The sequence below is a fragment of the Hyla sarda genome, chromosome 11 (genome assembly GCF_029499605.1).
Source record: "Hyla sarda isolate aHylSar1 chromosome 11, aHylSar1.hap1, whole genome shotgun sequence".
Classification (NCBI taxonomy): domain Eukaryota; kingdom Metazoa; phylum Chordata; class Amphibia; order Anura; family Hylidae; genus Hyla; species Hyla sarda.
This window is the reverse complement of record NC_079199.1, coordinates 91,426,617-91,442,932: the sequence shown is the minus strand read 5'-3', so window position 1 is coordinate 91,442,932 and position 16,316 is coordinate 91,426,617. Positions and strand designations below refer to the sequence as shown.

At 38.8% G+C, this 16,316-nt stretch overlaps 2 protein-coding genes across 2 annotated transcripts; both read right to left on the bottom strand.

Moving 5' to 3' along the window:
• Positions 1–328: 328 nt before the first annotated feature.
• LOC130294938 (olfactory receptor 6N1-like) lies at positions 329–1,297 on the bottom strand. Its single transcript, XM_056545093.1, has one exon. The coding sequence runs from the start codon at positions 1,295–1,297 to the stop codon at positions 329–331; it is 969 nt and encodes a 322-aa protein (XP_056401068.1).
• Positions 1,298–11,635: 10,338 nt separating this feature from the next.
• On the bottom strand, positions 11,636–12,565 carry LOC130294937 (olfactory receptor 6N1-like). Its single transcript, XM_056545091.1, has one exon. The coding sequence runs from the start codon at positions 12,563–12,565 to the stop codon at positions 11,636–11,638; it is 930 nt and encodes a 309-aa protein (XP_056401066.1).
• Positions 12,566–16,316: the final 3,751 nt, after the last annotated feature.

Sequence of the window (16,316 nt, the reverse complement as noted above, 5' to 3'; positions counted from 1 at the left end):
GTGAGGGAATTAACAATCACTGCATACTATTCTAAATCTCCCACTGCCAGGAGGCGTTATCACTGGAGCAACAGCTGTTTGGCCTGATGCTCCCAACTTTGACTATGCTGACCATGTGACTCAATAACGGACCCTCCTGCACCACACAGACAGGTATGTATATGACAACAGGCCTGGTCCTAAAGAAGTTAATAACAGTATTGCTCTATACATAAGGAATAGATACTTTAGTCAATCTCTTATCCTGCTGAGTGCTGATCATTCATTTGAGCAGGTTGTTCAATTAATCAGATGATGAAGTAATATTTTTCATATTTTCCAGCTTTTCTTAAGTTGAATGACACATAATACCATAAGCAGAATCATTTAACATTGGTCTCATGACTCGGTTTATTAAATTCATAAAAACCTTCTTCACTTCCCTGTTCCTAAAGGTATAAATAAAAGGATTAATCATTGGCGTAAAGGCTGTATACATAAAGGTGAGGTACTTATCATAATGGTTAGTTTTAGGTTTAGCATATACGATCATGGCCGCACCATAGAAGAGACTGGCTACGATGAGATGAGACGTACAGGTGGAGAAGGCTTTCTGTTTCCCATCATTACTCCTGATTTTTGTAACTGTGTTTAAAATACGGATATAAAATCCCATGATGATCAGAAAAGGCAGGACAACATTAATGGCCGTAGCTATGCTTGTTGACATACTACTAATGGAGATGTCTGAACATGCTAAACTTTGCAACGGAGCCAAATCACAAAAAAAGTGATCAATCTCATTAGAACCGCAGAATTCCAACTGTGCCGTAAGGATTGCCAGTACGAAACAAGAGCTAAATCCAAAGATCCATGGGAATATGGCTAGTCCAACACAAACTGTAGGAGTCATGATAATATGGTAACGTAAAGGGTTATTAATGGCCATATGTCGATCGAACACCATCACCATGAGTAGATAGCATTCGGTGACACCAAGAGAGTTTAAGAAATACATCTGGATTATACATCCACTGAAGGATATTTTGTTGTTGGCTGCAATTAGAATGGCCAAGAGCTTCGGGACAGTGACCGAGACAAATATGATTTCTAAAGTGGAGAGCACACTGATGAAGAAATACATTGGTTTATGGAGTGAATGTTCTATTTTAACAACAGTGATGATAGCAATGTTTGCCATAATACAAGTGGTATAAGTCAGAAGAAAAAACACAAAAATTAAATTCTGGACACGGTGCAAATCAGCAAAAGCCAAAAACACAAACTCTTCAACCGCGGAATTATTTTTCTGTGGCATTGTACTGAAAATGTTGTTACAAGTTAATATATAAATAAAACATGTTTATATTATTAATGATAAAAATATTGTTAATAATAATATGTTTAGTAAAAAAAATAAAACTAAACTTTGAATTGATGCTCATGAAAAAGAAAATATTTATGTGACAAAATAAGCTTATTAAAGTGCCCCCTAGTATCTCAGTGCTTCTCCTAATAGCACATTTTCTGCCTTGACCCATCATCTTTGGCAGCATTCAATGATCCCTACTGGTTGCAGGTTTTCTACAATTCTTAGTATATTTTCTGCTCTTATAGATGGAAAATGCTATTGTCAGCATATTCTCTACTTGTCAGAAGAGACAATAAGCATGCACAATGGCATTCTCCTCTGACAAGCAGAGAAGACACTGAAGATTATGGGACAGCCTGCATTAGCTGAGATTCTATCACACTACTTAAAATAAGACTGAGCTAATGGAAAAAAGTAGAGAAACAGTGTATGTGTGCTCAACTTTAAATACTTAGTAAGGTTAACATACTGTGGGAATATGCCCTGAAACCATAGGTGGATAGATGGCGCTATAGTAATGTATAAATGTGATATCTCTTCACAGACTGTCAAAACAGATCATGTATAGCAATGGATGCTTTCAAATTTAAATAAGCATAATATTATTCTTAAAGGAGTATTCCGCTGCTCACCGTTCAGAACAAAATGTTCCAAACGCTTAGAGCCGGCGCCAGGGACTCGTGACGTTACGGCCCTGCACCTTCAATGCAAGTCTATGGGAGGGGGCGTTCCTCTATCTGTCTATCTAACTATCTCCTATATATCTATCATCTATCTCATACCTATCATATCTATCTAACTCATATCTATCTCATATCTATCTATCTATCTCATATCTATCTATCTTCTATCTATCTATCTATCTATCTCATATCTATCTATCTCATATCTATCTATCTATTTCACTATCTAACTCATATCTATCTATGTATCTATTTATCTATCTATCAATCTATGTATCTATCTCATATCTATCTCATCTCTATCAATCTTTCTATCTATCTCATATCTATCTATCTATCTATCTATCTATCTGTCTGTGTCATATTTATCTATCTCATATCTATCTATCTATCTATCTATCTCATCTATCTATCTATTATTTATCATCTATCTCATCTCTATCTTTCTATGTATCTCATATCTATCTATCTTCTATCTATCTATCTCATATCTATCTATCTATCTTCTATCTATCCAAAAAAAAAAAAAAAAAAGACTGCAGCGCTCGCCTTATTTATTTATCTATTTACCTGTCTATCCATTTACAGTTACTACAGCACCTTTACACTGTACCTCTATATATGTATCGGGAAAAATGCAAACAATTCATTCTTTTATTTCTTTGTCTTGAGAATGTTACAATTAGGTGCAGTCATTCAATCTTATATACCCCACTGTTATAATAATAATTTACACAAGGGAAAACTTCTATTTTAATTATATATACATTTTCTTAACGATAATGTGTTTTTTTTACTTTCGGCAATGTACAATCCCAACAAGGCCCTTAGTGACTTTATATTAACATTCTATTGAGAATTAGTTGTGGCCTATTATTTATATTTAATCAAATACTAAAATGAAAAAATTAACTTCGGAAAAACTAGGGCTTGCTGGACTCTGTACATTGCCAGGTTCGTTTATCATACACATTTTTTATTTATTTATTTATATTAAAAAAATGACATGTAGGGTTCCCCGTCTTTTCATTTACAGCCAGATACCAACCAAGCAGCAACAGGCTGATGTTACCCTAATAAGCAATGACCATTGTTATTGGCCCTCCGCAGCCTAAATAACACCTGCCTGTTACCGCCAAGGCTCAGAAGTGCCATTTTTTACACTCCTGACCTGTACTTACAGGCTCTTCTCAGTACCCCAGTGGTGTTGTATACCAGAATATTATTTGAAGGATAGCGCTAGCTGCATTTGGGGCTTGCGCTAAGCCAAGGCTTAGTAATGGACTCAATCTATGAGATGGCTTCCACTACTAAGCCTATAAAGTATATTTAAAAGAAAAAAATTATTACAGAAAACACTCCCTCACAAGTCATTGTTAACCATTTAATTTTAATTTTTTTAAAATGCAGGTCATCAACTTAGTCCTTGAATCTAAAGAAGTCTTCCGCATACGCATGATGAAAATAATAAAAAAGAAAAACACAAAAAATGGATTAGTACATTTTTGGCACTGTCTCCTGGGGAGAGGTTTCATAAAGCAGTGTTTTCCCAAATGGGGAGCGTTGCTAACCTACAACCTCCATCATTCCTAGACAGCCCAAGGCATGCAACAGCTGGAGGCTCCCTAATAAATACCCTGTCCCTGGAAATACACTGCCAGAAAGGGTCTTATCACATTATAAATTTAAACATGCCTTTTTAAAACAAAAAGGCATGCTAAAATGCATAATGTGAACAGACTAATACTTACCAACCTTGTTCCAGGCTGTGATTTTCTTCTTGTGTAGCTCCGCCTCTAGTGATGTCATCACTAGAGGATGGACTACAGAAGAAGAGGCTGCAGCAGGAACAAGGTGGGTATGTAAAACTTTGTTTATAGCGTTAGTTCACTCTTTCCATGCTGGGGGCACAAAGCACTCAGCTCAGCACTGTAAGAGTAAAACAGGAAACTATACAGATAAAAGTTAAGTTGCTTTGCATAGCAGCACAACTTAAAGGAGTTATACAGTATCAAAAGACATGTAGGATAGGGGATAAGTGTCAGATCATGGCTTTCCCATAGAGATACATGAAGGGGGAGCTTTGTACCGTGGCCAAAAAACTGCATTCATGCAGAGAGCCAGTAGGAGATTGCAGGTGTCCCTGTGATGTGACTCCTGCAGATAGGGGATAGGTTTTTTGATACTAGACTTCCTTTTAAACTCATTTTCATTGCTGATAGCCCACTGTAAATCCAACACTTTTCGAAACTTTGAAACTTTTGGTATTTTCGCTAATTTCTAATGAAGAATTAAGGAGATGGATAACAAAGATGGATAACAGATGTGTTATATTTCTAAATTTGCAAAAAGTAGAAAAGAAAAAAAAAGATACGGCGGCTCCAGTACCCTTTTGTTCCACCTTTAGCCTGGATAGAAGATGAGATATGGTTGGACACGGAGGCATACAGGTTTGGATGACATCCTACGGCACATTTTCCTACAAACAAGCTTGGTTAATATGGCCTAGATGGAAAGCAATTTGTCAAACCCCCAATCCTGCTTCTCTCAGTCCAATTACGCGCACGCTCTCAAAGTCTGTCAACTTGACAAAATGTCTTAAGACATTTTTAGCACTCAACTATGTCTCATCAAGAACTACACTACCCAAAAGTAGCCTCTAATAGCCTTTTATAGGACAGCGGGAAAACCTCTTTGACATCCTCTTGTGGCAAAACCCAGTATCTAATCATCGCACCTATAACCATTCACATAACTGCGTGTCCCACAATGCTCTGGAACTAATGGAACTTTCTTTTTTTTACTTAAGTATTTTATATTTTGCAACAGTTAAAAGGGAAAAATTCCTTGTTATAGTGACTGTTGTTACCATTTATGCCAGCATCTTTGCGATGACCTGATGCCCAGTGCCCAGGGTACTGTATGTGTGAGAACAGAGAAAATAGAAACAGTGAAACACCCACCATTAGGTACAAAAATATCCCCCCCCCTTTTATGTGTATTTCCTGTTTTGTTATGTTACCACCAGGACTTAAAGGGGTACTGTGCCCCTAGCCCTCTTATCCCCGATCTAGGGACCCCCTCGATCTCTCTGCAGCACCCAGCATTCGTTTAGAGCGTTGGGTGCAGCCCCGGAGGCTTGTGACGTGATGGCCACACCCCCTCAATGCAAGTCTATGTGAGCGGGCATGACAGCTGTCACGCCCCCTCTTATAGACTTGCATTGATGGGGCATGGCCGTGACATCACAAGAAGGTGTGACCATGATGTCACGAGCCTCCACCTCACGTTGCCAGTCATCCGGCACTGAGCCAAGTTTGCTCCGTGCACCGGATGTCTGGGGTGCACCGGCCAAGATAGCGGGCCTCCCGAGCGGCGGGACCCCTGCGATCAGACATCTTATCCCTATCCTTTAGATAGGGAATAAGATGTCTAGGGGTGGAGTACCCCTTTAAAGTTGATCTTTTGGGGTTTTGAATTTACACAATTTTATGGAGAAATCATATGCAATCAATGTGGTTATACTGACCTACTAAATTTATTCTATGGGTCAGTGTAATTCCAACTAAACCCTTTTTTGTTTGTTTTACAGGAAAACTGTCATTGCTATATTCTGATCCCTGTAACTTTTTTTTTTTTGCATTTACTGATCTGCATGCGAGTTCATTTTTGTAGTTTGTACTTTTTGGACACTTTTTCATTCCATTTTAATGAGATGTGATGTGACCAAAATCAGTGATTTTGGAGTTTGGAATTTTATTGCATTTTTATTGCAGGAATATGAATGAATATAATATTTTGTAAGGGGGTGGGGGGTGTTCTGCTTGCAGAGAGCACGAAGAGTGAAGAATTTTATGCCACACTTCGTGCTCTCTGCAAGATGAACACACACATGCTAAGGCTAGGTTCACACATATATCAGGCGTCCGGCATAATTTCCCTTCGGTGTGCGCCGGATGGAAACAGATGGTAGAACTGATCCCATTTCATTTGAATGGGACAGTTCACAATGATCCAGCTTCTCAATTTTGATGCTGGATGGTTGGACATGCCGGACAGCACCATACAGGGCAACGCAGCTTGCGTACCGCTGTCTGGCATCCAGAAACAATGATGCAGGTTGTCATAAGTTGCATCGAGATTTCGGATGCCGGAGATATGTGAACCCAGCCTTACCTACCTCGATATGACTCTCACACTGCAATCTTTACTTTTGGAAAGGTGTTAAGTAGAGATGAGCAAACTTACAGTAAATTCGATTCGTCACGAAAGAGTCTCCTAGGACGACTGTATCCGCCTTTTCCAGCTCACGGGAGCACCTGAAAGCTGAACTAATTCATGCAGGATAAGTCATGAACTGCCGAGCCGAGAAGTTTGTGACAAATCGAATTTACTGTAAGTTCGCTCATCTCTAGTGTTAAGCTTGGCGAAATCCCACTAAGGTAGCCAGACACCATAGTGAATAGATACACTAATTCTAAGGGAAGGTCACAAGGAGCAGTGGCATATTAATGAGCTGCTTTGCATATTCCTCTTCTATAATAGTTTGGGTGATTCTGTGTGTGGTAATACCAAATATGTAAAAAAAATATATAACATCATATATTAAAATAATAAATAAATAATAAAATAATAATAATATAAAAAAAAAATGAGAAGGAGGCGAGACGACGCTTGTAGTCAAACGTTGCGGAGTAGCCGCGTGTGACCCTACCCTTATACCGCACTGGTGCCAACTGTAGAGGTGTTGAAACTTGTTTTAACTTTTCCCCATCTCTAATTTGTGCATTTTTGTCGAGAGCTTGGTTTATTGCATTGTCATTTCTGCTTTTATATCCAAATAAGTCATATGAGTTCTTGCTGGTCTGTGGACCAGTTTCACACGAGATCCAGATAGAGTGTAATTTTCTTATATGGGGTATATCCAAGCAACAGGCCATAGGTCCAAAAGATGGAAGACACCTCATGTTCATACAAAGAGCAATTATGTATTGGTTCCCCACATGCAATGTGGGGAAACAATAAATCACTGCCCTTTGCATGAACAAGAGGAGTCTTCTGTCTGTTGGTACTTTGGCCTGTTGCTTGGATATGTATTGATGCTGGAGTGGAGCTCCGGTTGACAATGGGCACGGAGGATTGTTCCTGTGCTGTCCTCTACATTTCCACGTGGATATCTTATGTGGGGGTTATTCATGTTTTTTAGATAAGTCCCCTTAGCAAGCTTGCGGTGATATATTTTTCTGCTATCCTTCAACTGTGCTACAAGTTGATGTCCTGCAGGGTATCAGCAAGTAGCACAGCTAAAAACAGCAGTCATCCAGAGGAATATGAATATTGGACAGAAATGTAATGGTTTATTACTTAATCTTCTTTTCCTTGCATGATTGATGGTGCTGAGAAATTGATAAAGGGGCATTGCTTTACCTGGTCGATAAAGTTAGGTTATGCGAGAAATGCAGAAGCAAAGAATGTAGGAAAAAAACACGTTTCAGCAATACTTGGTCATTAAAGGGGTTCTCCGGTGCTTACTCATCTTATCCCCTATCCAAAGGATAGGGAATAAGATGCCTGATCGCGGGAGTCCCGCAGCTGGGGACGCCCGTGATCATGCACGCGGAACCCCGTTTGTATTCAGTCCCCAGAGCGTTTTCGCTCTGGGTCTGATTACCGGCGACTACAGGGTCGGCGGCGTGTGATGTCACGCCTCCGCCCCTCAATGCAAGCCTACGGGAGGGGGCATGATAGCTATCACGCCCCCTCCCGTAGGCTTGCATTGAGGGGAGGAGCGTGACGTCACACTGGGATGGAGGCGTGACGTCACACGCCGCCGGCCCTGTAGTCGCCCGTAATCAGACCCGGAGCGAACACGCTCCGGGGACTGATTACAAACGGGGTGCCGCGTGCATGATCACGGGCTTCCCCAGCTGCGGGACTCCCGCGATCAGGCATCTTATCCCCTATCCTTTGGATAGGGGATAAGATGTGTAAGCACCGGAGAACTCCTTTAAGGAGAAATTAAGGGGTGATGGGGTGTGTGTTGTTTTTGTTTTATTTTTGTTTTATTTACATCATTCAAATACAGTAGCAAGCTTGCCTAGGTGAAGCTGTGGGGATAAGTCTGAGGGGGGCATCAGAGAGACAGTGTCGGAGCTCTGTACACCTGAGAGAATATAGTAGCAACAAGAATATGTGCAAAATTTTTATAAAAGTTAGTTACCAAGTTGTATAATTTTGTAAAAGCAATACATTAAACAGCTTGTATCTATTCAGTTATTCATCCTGATGTTACTAGAATATGTTTAGTTCTGATACATATTTAAGTTTGAAGTTGCTTAACCCTTGCTGTTCTTAATCCCCTACTGCTAATCATCATCACCTATTGGAACTGCTTACTGCCTGTTTAACCCACACTGGACTGCGCTGTGTCTCCTGCAATTACCACCAAGCTGCTGACCTGTTGCACCAGCCTCACCTCTGCCTGTATCCCTGGTACCTGGCGTTAGGCCTGTCTGGCCTGCCTAGCCAATCATGACCCATATTGTGACCACTCTTTGGGCAGCAACCTACTATCCAGCCCCTAGAAGAATTGATGTAAACAATTAAGAGTATGTAAATATACAATGCATTCCGAAGGTCCTCATACCCTTTCACCTTTTCCACAGCTTTACTCATCAATCATTCTGATTCCCGATTCCCTTAATCCTAAGTGTCATGTCTGGAGGAAACAAGGCACTGCTCATCACCTGCCCAATACCATCCCTACAGTAAAGCATAGTGGGGAAGCATCACACTGTGGGAGTTTTTCTTAGCAGCTGAGACAGGAAGACTGGTCAGATTTGAGGGAAAACTGAATGGATAAAAGTAAAAATATATCATTAATAAAAACCTGATCCAGAGTGCTCTGGAACTGAAACTGAGCCGAAGGTTCACCTTCCAACAAGACAATGACCCAAAACTCACAGCCAAGGCAACACAACACAGGAGTAGTTTGGAGATAACTCTGTGAATGTCATTGAGTGGCCTATCTAGAGCGTTGACTGAAACTCAATTGAACATCTCCGAAGAGACCTGAAAATGGCTTTTATAGATGGTCCCCATCCAACCTGTTAGAGCTTGAAAGAATCAACAGAGAAGAAACAAATCCCCAAATCCAGGTGACCATACTTAGTGGCATCATCCCAAAAAGACTGGAGGCTGTAATTGCTGCTTCATGTAAGTTAAGGGTTCGGAAACTTATGTCAATATTTTCATTTTTTCTTTTCAATAAACAGCAAAGATTTCTAACATTCTGTTTTCAGAATATGTCATTATAGGGTACTAAGTGAAGAATGATGGGAGAAAACCAACATATAGTATTTCTACCTAGGTTTAACATAAATACACATTTAAAAGCATTGAGAGCAAATGCCAAATTGCCATCTAAGGCCAAGTTGTTTGTATTTTCTGGGTTAAATCAAACGTATAGTATTTCTACTTTGTGCTTAAAGGGGTACTCCGGTGGTTAATTTTTTTGACTATGTTGCATCTTCTTTGTAAGTTTTGTTTTTTTTGCAATATACATGTGTTATATGTTTTGGCAGCATTTGTGTGTTTTGCTTACCTGTTTGTTGGACAGGAAGTTCTGTAGTTCAGAGTGTTTTCTTTTACTGTTGTCCACAGTTCTGAGTCTGCTGTGGACAAGACGTCAGTGCTTTTTTTTTTCTCTGCATAAGAGAAATAAGCCACGCCCCCTCATCTCACTCCTCCAGGAGGTCTGCATGAGAAGCCATAATACACAGCTCCTCACCTCCCCTCCCCCTGCCCTGTCTTCTGAGGACGCAGGTCTGCACAGGAGAAGGAACACAGAGAAGATAAGTGTGTTATCTGAAGGGTAGGATGACAAGGTGCACAGGCTGGGGATGTATGGGCTGCAGGGGTATAAATGGGAAAAAGAAATGGGATAAACTGCAATATATATATATATATATATATATATATATATATATATATATATATATATAATGTATAAATGGGATAAACTGCAAAAAGAAAGTAAGGCATAGCCAGGCTCCAAGTTTAGGAATTAAGAAACTACATAAGCACATGGAGCAACATCCCAAGGCCTAGCTAGAAATATCACTAGTCCACCACTACCTATCTGCTGGCTACTACCACAAACACCAGTCCACCACTGCCTGCTGTCCACTGGCTACAGTTAGCGCTAGTCTACCACCCCCTGATTTCTGCTAGCTACTAATTATAACATCAGTCCACCACCACCATAGCTGCTGCTACTACCAGTCAGGCCTACACATAAAAACAACCCATAATCCTAAAAAAAGGATTTTTTGGCTTTTCATACAAAAACTATTTTGTCTTCACCATTTCTGGACACAAATCCTGTTGCAATTCCCATAATGAGAGAATTTTTGGACAACCTCTAATTATAAAAAAGGGAAAATGTTTCTTTTGAGTTTTCATACAAAATTATTTCTTCTTACCATTCCAGAAAACAAATCCTGTTGCAACTTTTCAAACTTTTCTATATATACATAAGCTATTTCTTAAATATCAACAAGCTCTTCAATATTTTGAGACACCATCACCAATCCTTTTGCACCTCCCTAAAAGGGAGAATTTTTTATATTTATTCAACTTTTCAATATTTACAAAAGCTATTTTTCCTGTCCTGTTGCAACTCTCAAAAAGGGAGGATTGTTGGAATGCTTGGATAACACGTTGGGTCTTCTGATACCTCTGTGTGCATTTCAACACTGACAAGCCAACAAAAAGGAATATCTTATGCAGCTTTATTTTAGTGTTAAAAAGCATTTATATCCCCTAGCACAGTATGTTTTCAAACGTGCTGTTAGTTTCACCAAAACCTTGACATTACCTAAAAACCACTTTAAAGCTATGTGAATACATTCCTAGGTGACCGTAGGGCTTTAGAGCAATTTGGCAGTTTTGTATACATGTTTTGAGGGTTATTTTATTGATGATTTTCTTAAAACCTGTTCTCGTAAAGTTTATTCATCTTTAGTAATAATATTAGAAATAATATAGGTGAAATTACCATTTTAACTATTAATCTGAAAAAATCTAAAGAATCATAGCAGAAAGGTCAAAGCAATAATCTTGGTGGAATTAAAAGTTTATTAGTGTTTATAGTACTGTTCTAATGTATATACAGTATTAGTATTGAGCGGCATAGGCCATATTCGAATTTGCGATATTTCGCGAATATATGGACGAATATTCGTCATATGTTCGCTAAATTCGCATATTCGTAATATGCGCGTTTTATTTTCGCATATGCGCAAATTCGCGCATGCGAAAATTAGCATATGCGAAAATTTGCATAAACAAAAATTGGCATAATCGAAATTTTGCACGTCAGTCTCAAACAGTGGTATTAGAGCGAATATTCATAATATTCGTAATTACGAATATATAGCGCTATATTCGCGAAAATTCGCGAATTCGCGAATATGCGATATTCGCGAATAAAATTCGTATTGCGAATATTCGCGAGCAACACTATACAGTATAAACAAGATGTAAAAATTAATCTGAAATTGAAATCACTGAATAATAGAAAACTATTTTCAAAATCATTTTAAGTTGGTCTCATGACTCGGTTTATTAAATTGGTAAAAACCTCCTTCACATCCCTGTTCCTAAAGGTATAAATGAAAGGATTAATGGTTGGGGTGAATGCTGTGTACATAAAAGAGAGGTACTTTTCGTAATGGCTGCCTCTAGGTTTGATATACACAATCATGGCCGTGCCAAAGAAGAGACTGGCTACAGTGAGATGAGACGTGCAGGTGGAGAAGGCTTTCTGTTTCCCATCTTTACTCTTGATCTTGCTGACAGTCATTATAATACAGACATAGAATCCTATTATTACGAGGAAAGGTAGAACAATGTCCATGAGAGCCGCTAAGCTTGTTGACATACTGCTAATGAAAGGATCAGAACACGCCAAGCTTTGTAATGGAGCCATGTCACAAAAAAAGTGATCAATTATATTAGGACCGCAGTATACCAACTGGGCCGTAATGATGATTGGTACTAACATACTGGTAAATCCTAAAAGCCATGGAAAAATAGCTAGTCCAACGCATGCTGTAGGAGTCATGATGGTTGAGTAATGTAAAGGCTTATTAATGGCCAGATATCGATCAAACACCATCACCATAAGGAGAAAGCATTCAGTGACACCCAAAGAGTCGAAGACAAACATTTGAGTAAAACATCCAATGAAGGATATTGTGTTGTTATGTCCTAGTAAAATGGACAAAAGTTTTGGAACTGTGGCCGAGACAAACATGATTTCCAAAGTGGAAAACACAGCGATGAAAAGATACATTGGTTTATGCAGTGAATGTTCTAGTTTAACAACAATGATTATTGCGAGATTTCCCATAATACAAGTCATATAGGTCAGCAGAAACAACAGAAAAAATAATATCTGAATCTGGTGCAAATCAACAAAGGCCAATAAAATGAACTCTTCCACCTTGGTCTTGTTTCTCTTTGCCATTCTCTGAAAAAGAGTAAATAATTATACATGCAATTCTTTTTTTGCTGTTTATACTTTTAAGTTGTTGTCACAAAAAAAAATATGTCTGTTAAATTTCAGCTCTCATCGTTGTTTATTCCTTTGGATCTTTTTTCTTGTACTTCTTTAATTTACAAAAACAATAATTTAATAAATATGAAGCAGTATAAACCATAAATATCATTTAACACATTCTTACACTGTTACATTATAATCATGATACAATGCAGTTACAAACTCCTGCTAGTCTTCTGTATTTTATATGTTGAATTAAAAAGACATCTATCTATCTATATATCTCATATCTATCTTCTATCTATCCATCTATCTATCTCATATCTAATAATCTAATAATCTATCTAAGAACTTCATATTGATTTATTCATTTATACAGGTCTTTATACCTCTTTATGTTTCTCAAAAACATCCCATAAAGCTTTGGTCAAAAAAATAAATGCATTGAGAAAATTGAAGTAGGTACTGTAATTCAATGCAATATATATACCATTGTAAGATGTACACAGGGGAACCCTACTTCATTTTATCATAAATACATTTAGTCTCATGAAAGCCATTACGTTGTGGTAGATTAAAAATACTCCTAACAAATCTCTCGTGACTTCGTATTTTCTTCTCCTAATGATAAATGAATTGTGAATTTTAACATATTTATTAGATATTGGAGATTTTTCCAAATATTGACCAATAGCCACTAGAAATATAAAATCAAAAAATAAATTCTAACCTTAAATTATTACATTAAATTGTATCTATCACCAGTATTGATATTGAAGAAGTATAGACTTTACAACTTAAAAAAAAAAATGTTTACAAAATGTTCAGCAGAAGAACGACTGTCAAAATATAGGAACAAGTGTGAAAGATGTCAAATCCTTTACAAAAACCATACAAAGCAAGCTAAGCACATCATTGTGCAGTTGGCTGACCTCGATGACCTGTCACCCGCATTACTGTGTTCAGTTGGTGCACTACAGATCCCAGCAGTGTGACTGCAGAATGAGCCTGTAAAAGTTATCATACTACAACACAAAGAAAGCTGAGTAAAGCATTGTGCAGCGGGGTGATCTCAATTATCTGTTTCCTGCATTACTGTGTTCAATTGCAGCACAACTAATCCCAAAAGTGTGAGAGCAGAACAAGCTTATAGGAAGCTATTACACTATAAACCAAAGCAAGTTAAAGGGGTACTCCGGCGCTAAGACATCTTATCCCCTATCCAAAGGATAGGGAATAAGTTGCCTGATTGCGTGGGTCCCGCCACTGGGGACCCCGTGATCTTGCATGCAGCACCCCGTTACCATCAGTCCCCTGAGCATGTTCGCTCCGGGTTTGATGACTGGCGATCATGGGGCCGGAGCATTGTCACGTCACGGCTCCGCCCCATGGGATGTCACATTCCATTCCTCAATGCAAGCCTATGGGAGGGGGATGACATCTGTCACATCCCCCCCCCATAGGCTTGCATAGAGGTGGCAGAGTGTGACGTCACATGGGGGAGGAGCCGTGATGTCACAATGCTCCGGCCCAGTGATCGCCAGTCATCAGACCCGGAGCGAACATTGTGCAGTGGGCTGACCAAAGCATTGTGCAGTGGCCTGACCTTAGCTACATTAAAAGCATTGAAAGTGAACATATAATGTGCACTTTATGCCAACATACCTGTATTTTTTAGGCTTATTTAAATATATAGAATTTTATAGCAAGGTTAAACCCCTTAAGGACTGGGCCATTTTTCATTTTTACACTTCTGTTTTTTCCTCCTCACCTCCTAAAAATCAATTCAACTTTCTCCCTGCAGATCCACATGGGAGCTTTTTTTTGCGCCACCAATTTTACTTTGTAATGACATCAATCATTTCACCACAAATCTACGGCAAAATAAGAAATAAAATATTTGTGGGGCATAATTGAAAAAAAAATGCCAATTTTGTAAATTTTGGGGGCTTTCCTTTTTGCACAGTGCACTTTTGGGTAAAAAGGATACCTTATCTTTATTCTGTAGGTCCATACGGTTACAAGGATACCTACTTTATATAGGTTTTATTTTATTTTACTATTTAAAAAAATAATAACTACATGCATCAAAATTTGCATGTTTAACCCCTTAAGGACGCAGGACGTAAATGTACGTCCTGGTGCGGTGGTACTTAACGCACTAGGACGTACATTTACGTCCTGTGCATAACCGCGGGCATCGGAGCGATGTCCTTGTCATGCGCGGCTGATCCCGGCTGCTGATCGCAGCCAGGGACCCGGCGGCAATGGTGGGCGTCCGCCATTAACCCCTCAGGTGCCGGGATCAATACAGATCCCAGCATCTGCGGCAGTGCGCGATTTCAATGAATGATCGGATCGCCCGCAGCGCTGCTGCGGGGATCCGATCATTCGGAACGCCGCACGGAGATCCCCTCACCTTCGTCCTTCCGGCTCCCGGCGTCTCCTGCTCTGGTCTGAGATCGAGCAGACCAGAGCAGAAGATGACCGATAACACTGTTCTGTTCTATGTCCTATACATAGAACAGATCAGTATTAGCAATCATGGTATTGCTATGAATAGTCCCCTATGGGGACTATTCAAGTGTAAAAAAAAATGTAAAAAAAAGTAAAAGTAAAAAAAAGGGAAAAATCCCCTCCCCAATAAAAAAGTAAACCGTCCGTTTTTAACTATTTTACCCAAAAAAGCGTAAAAAATACATTTTATAGACATATTTGGTATTGCCGCATGCGTAAATGTCCCAACTATTAAAATAAAATGTTAATGATCCCGTACGGTGAACGGCGTGAACGAAAAAAAAAAAGTCCAAAACTGCTACTTTTTTTATACATTTTATTAAAAAAAACATTATAAAAAAATGTATTAAAAGTTTTTTATAGGCAAATGTGGTATAAAAAAAGTACAGATCATGGCGCAAAAAATGAGCCCTCATATTGCCGCTTATACGGAAAAATAAAAAAGTTAGAGGTCATCAAAATAAAGGGATTATAAACTTAATAATTTGGTTAAAAAGTTTGTGATTTTTTTTAAGCACAACTATAATAGAAAAGTATGTAATAATGGTTATCATTTTAATTGTATTGACCCTCAGAATAAAGAACACACGTCATTTTTACCATAAATTGTACGGCGTGAAAACGAAACCATCCAACATTAGCATTGCGTTTTTCTTTTTAATTTCCCCACAAAAATAGTGTTTTTTGGTTGCGCCATACATTTTATGATATAATGAGTTATGTCATTACAAAGGACAACTGGTCGCGCAAAAAACAAGCCCTCATACTAGTCTGTAGATGAAAATATAAAAGAGTTATGATTTTTAGAAGGCGAGGAGGAAAAGATGAAAACGTAAAAATTAGGGGGTTAAAATTGTCATCTTGTGACCCCTTTAACTTTTTTAATTTTCTGCATACGAGGATGTATGGGAGCTTATTTCTTGTGCCCTGATCAGAAGTTTTTATCAGTACAATTTATTTTTATTTTTATGGGACTTGTCCAATCCTCCTTCCTCATCTCACCTCCATTTGTAATAAATTAATGTCTGGTTCCCCTATGCCCCCAGATTTCCTTACAGCCTCCATTGTAGTTATCCCCAAGCCCAATAAGGATCCCCTGCTCCCCTCTAATTACCGTCCAATCTCCCTTATTAATTTAGACACCAAGTTATTTACCTCTATTTTGGTCCGTAGACTAAATTCACTTCTCCCAGAACTGATT

Coding starts and splice junctions, on each gene's coding strand:
- LOC130294938 (XM_056545093.1), bottom strand. CDS start 1,297: ATGCCACAGAAAAATAATTCCGCGGTTGAAGAGTTTGTGTTTTTGGCT.
- LOC130294937 (XM_056545091.1), bottom strand. CDS start 12,565: ATGGCAAAGAGAAACAAGACCAAGGTGGAAGAGTTCATTTTATTGGCC.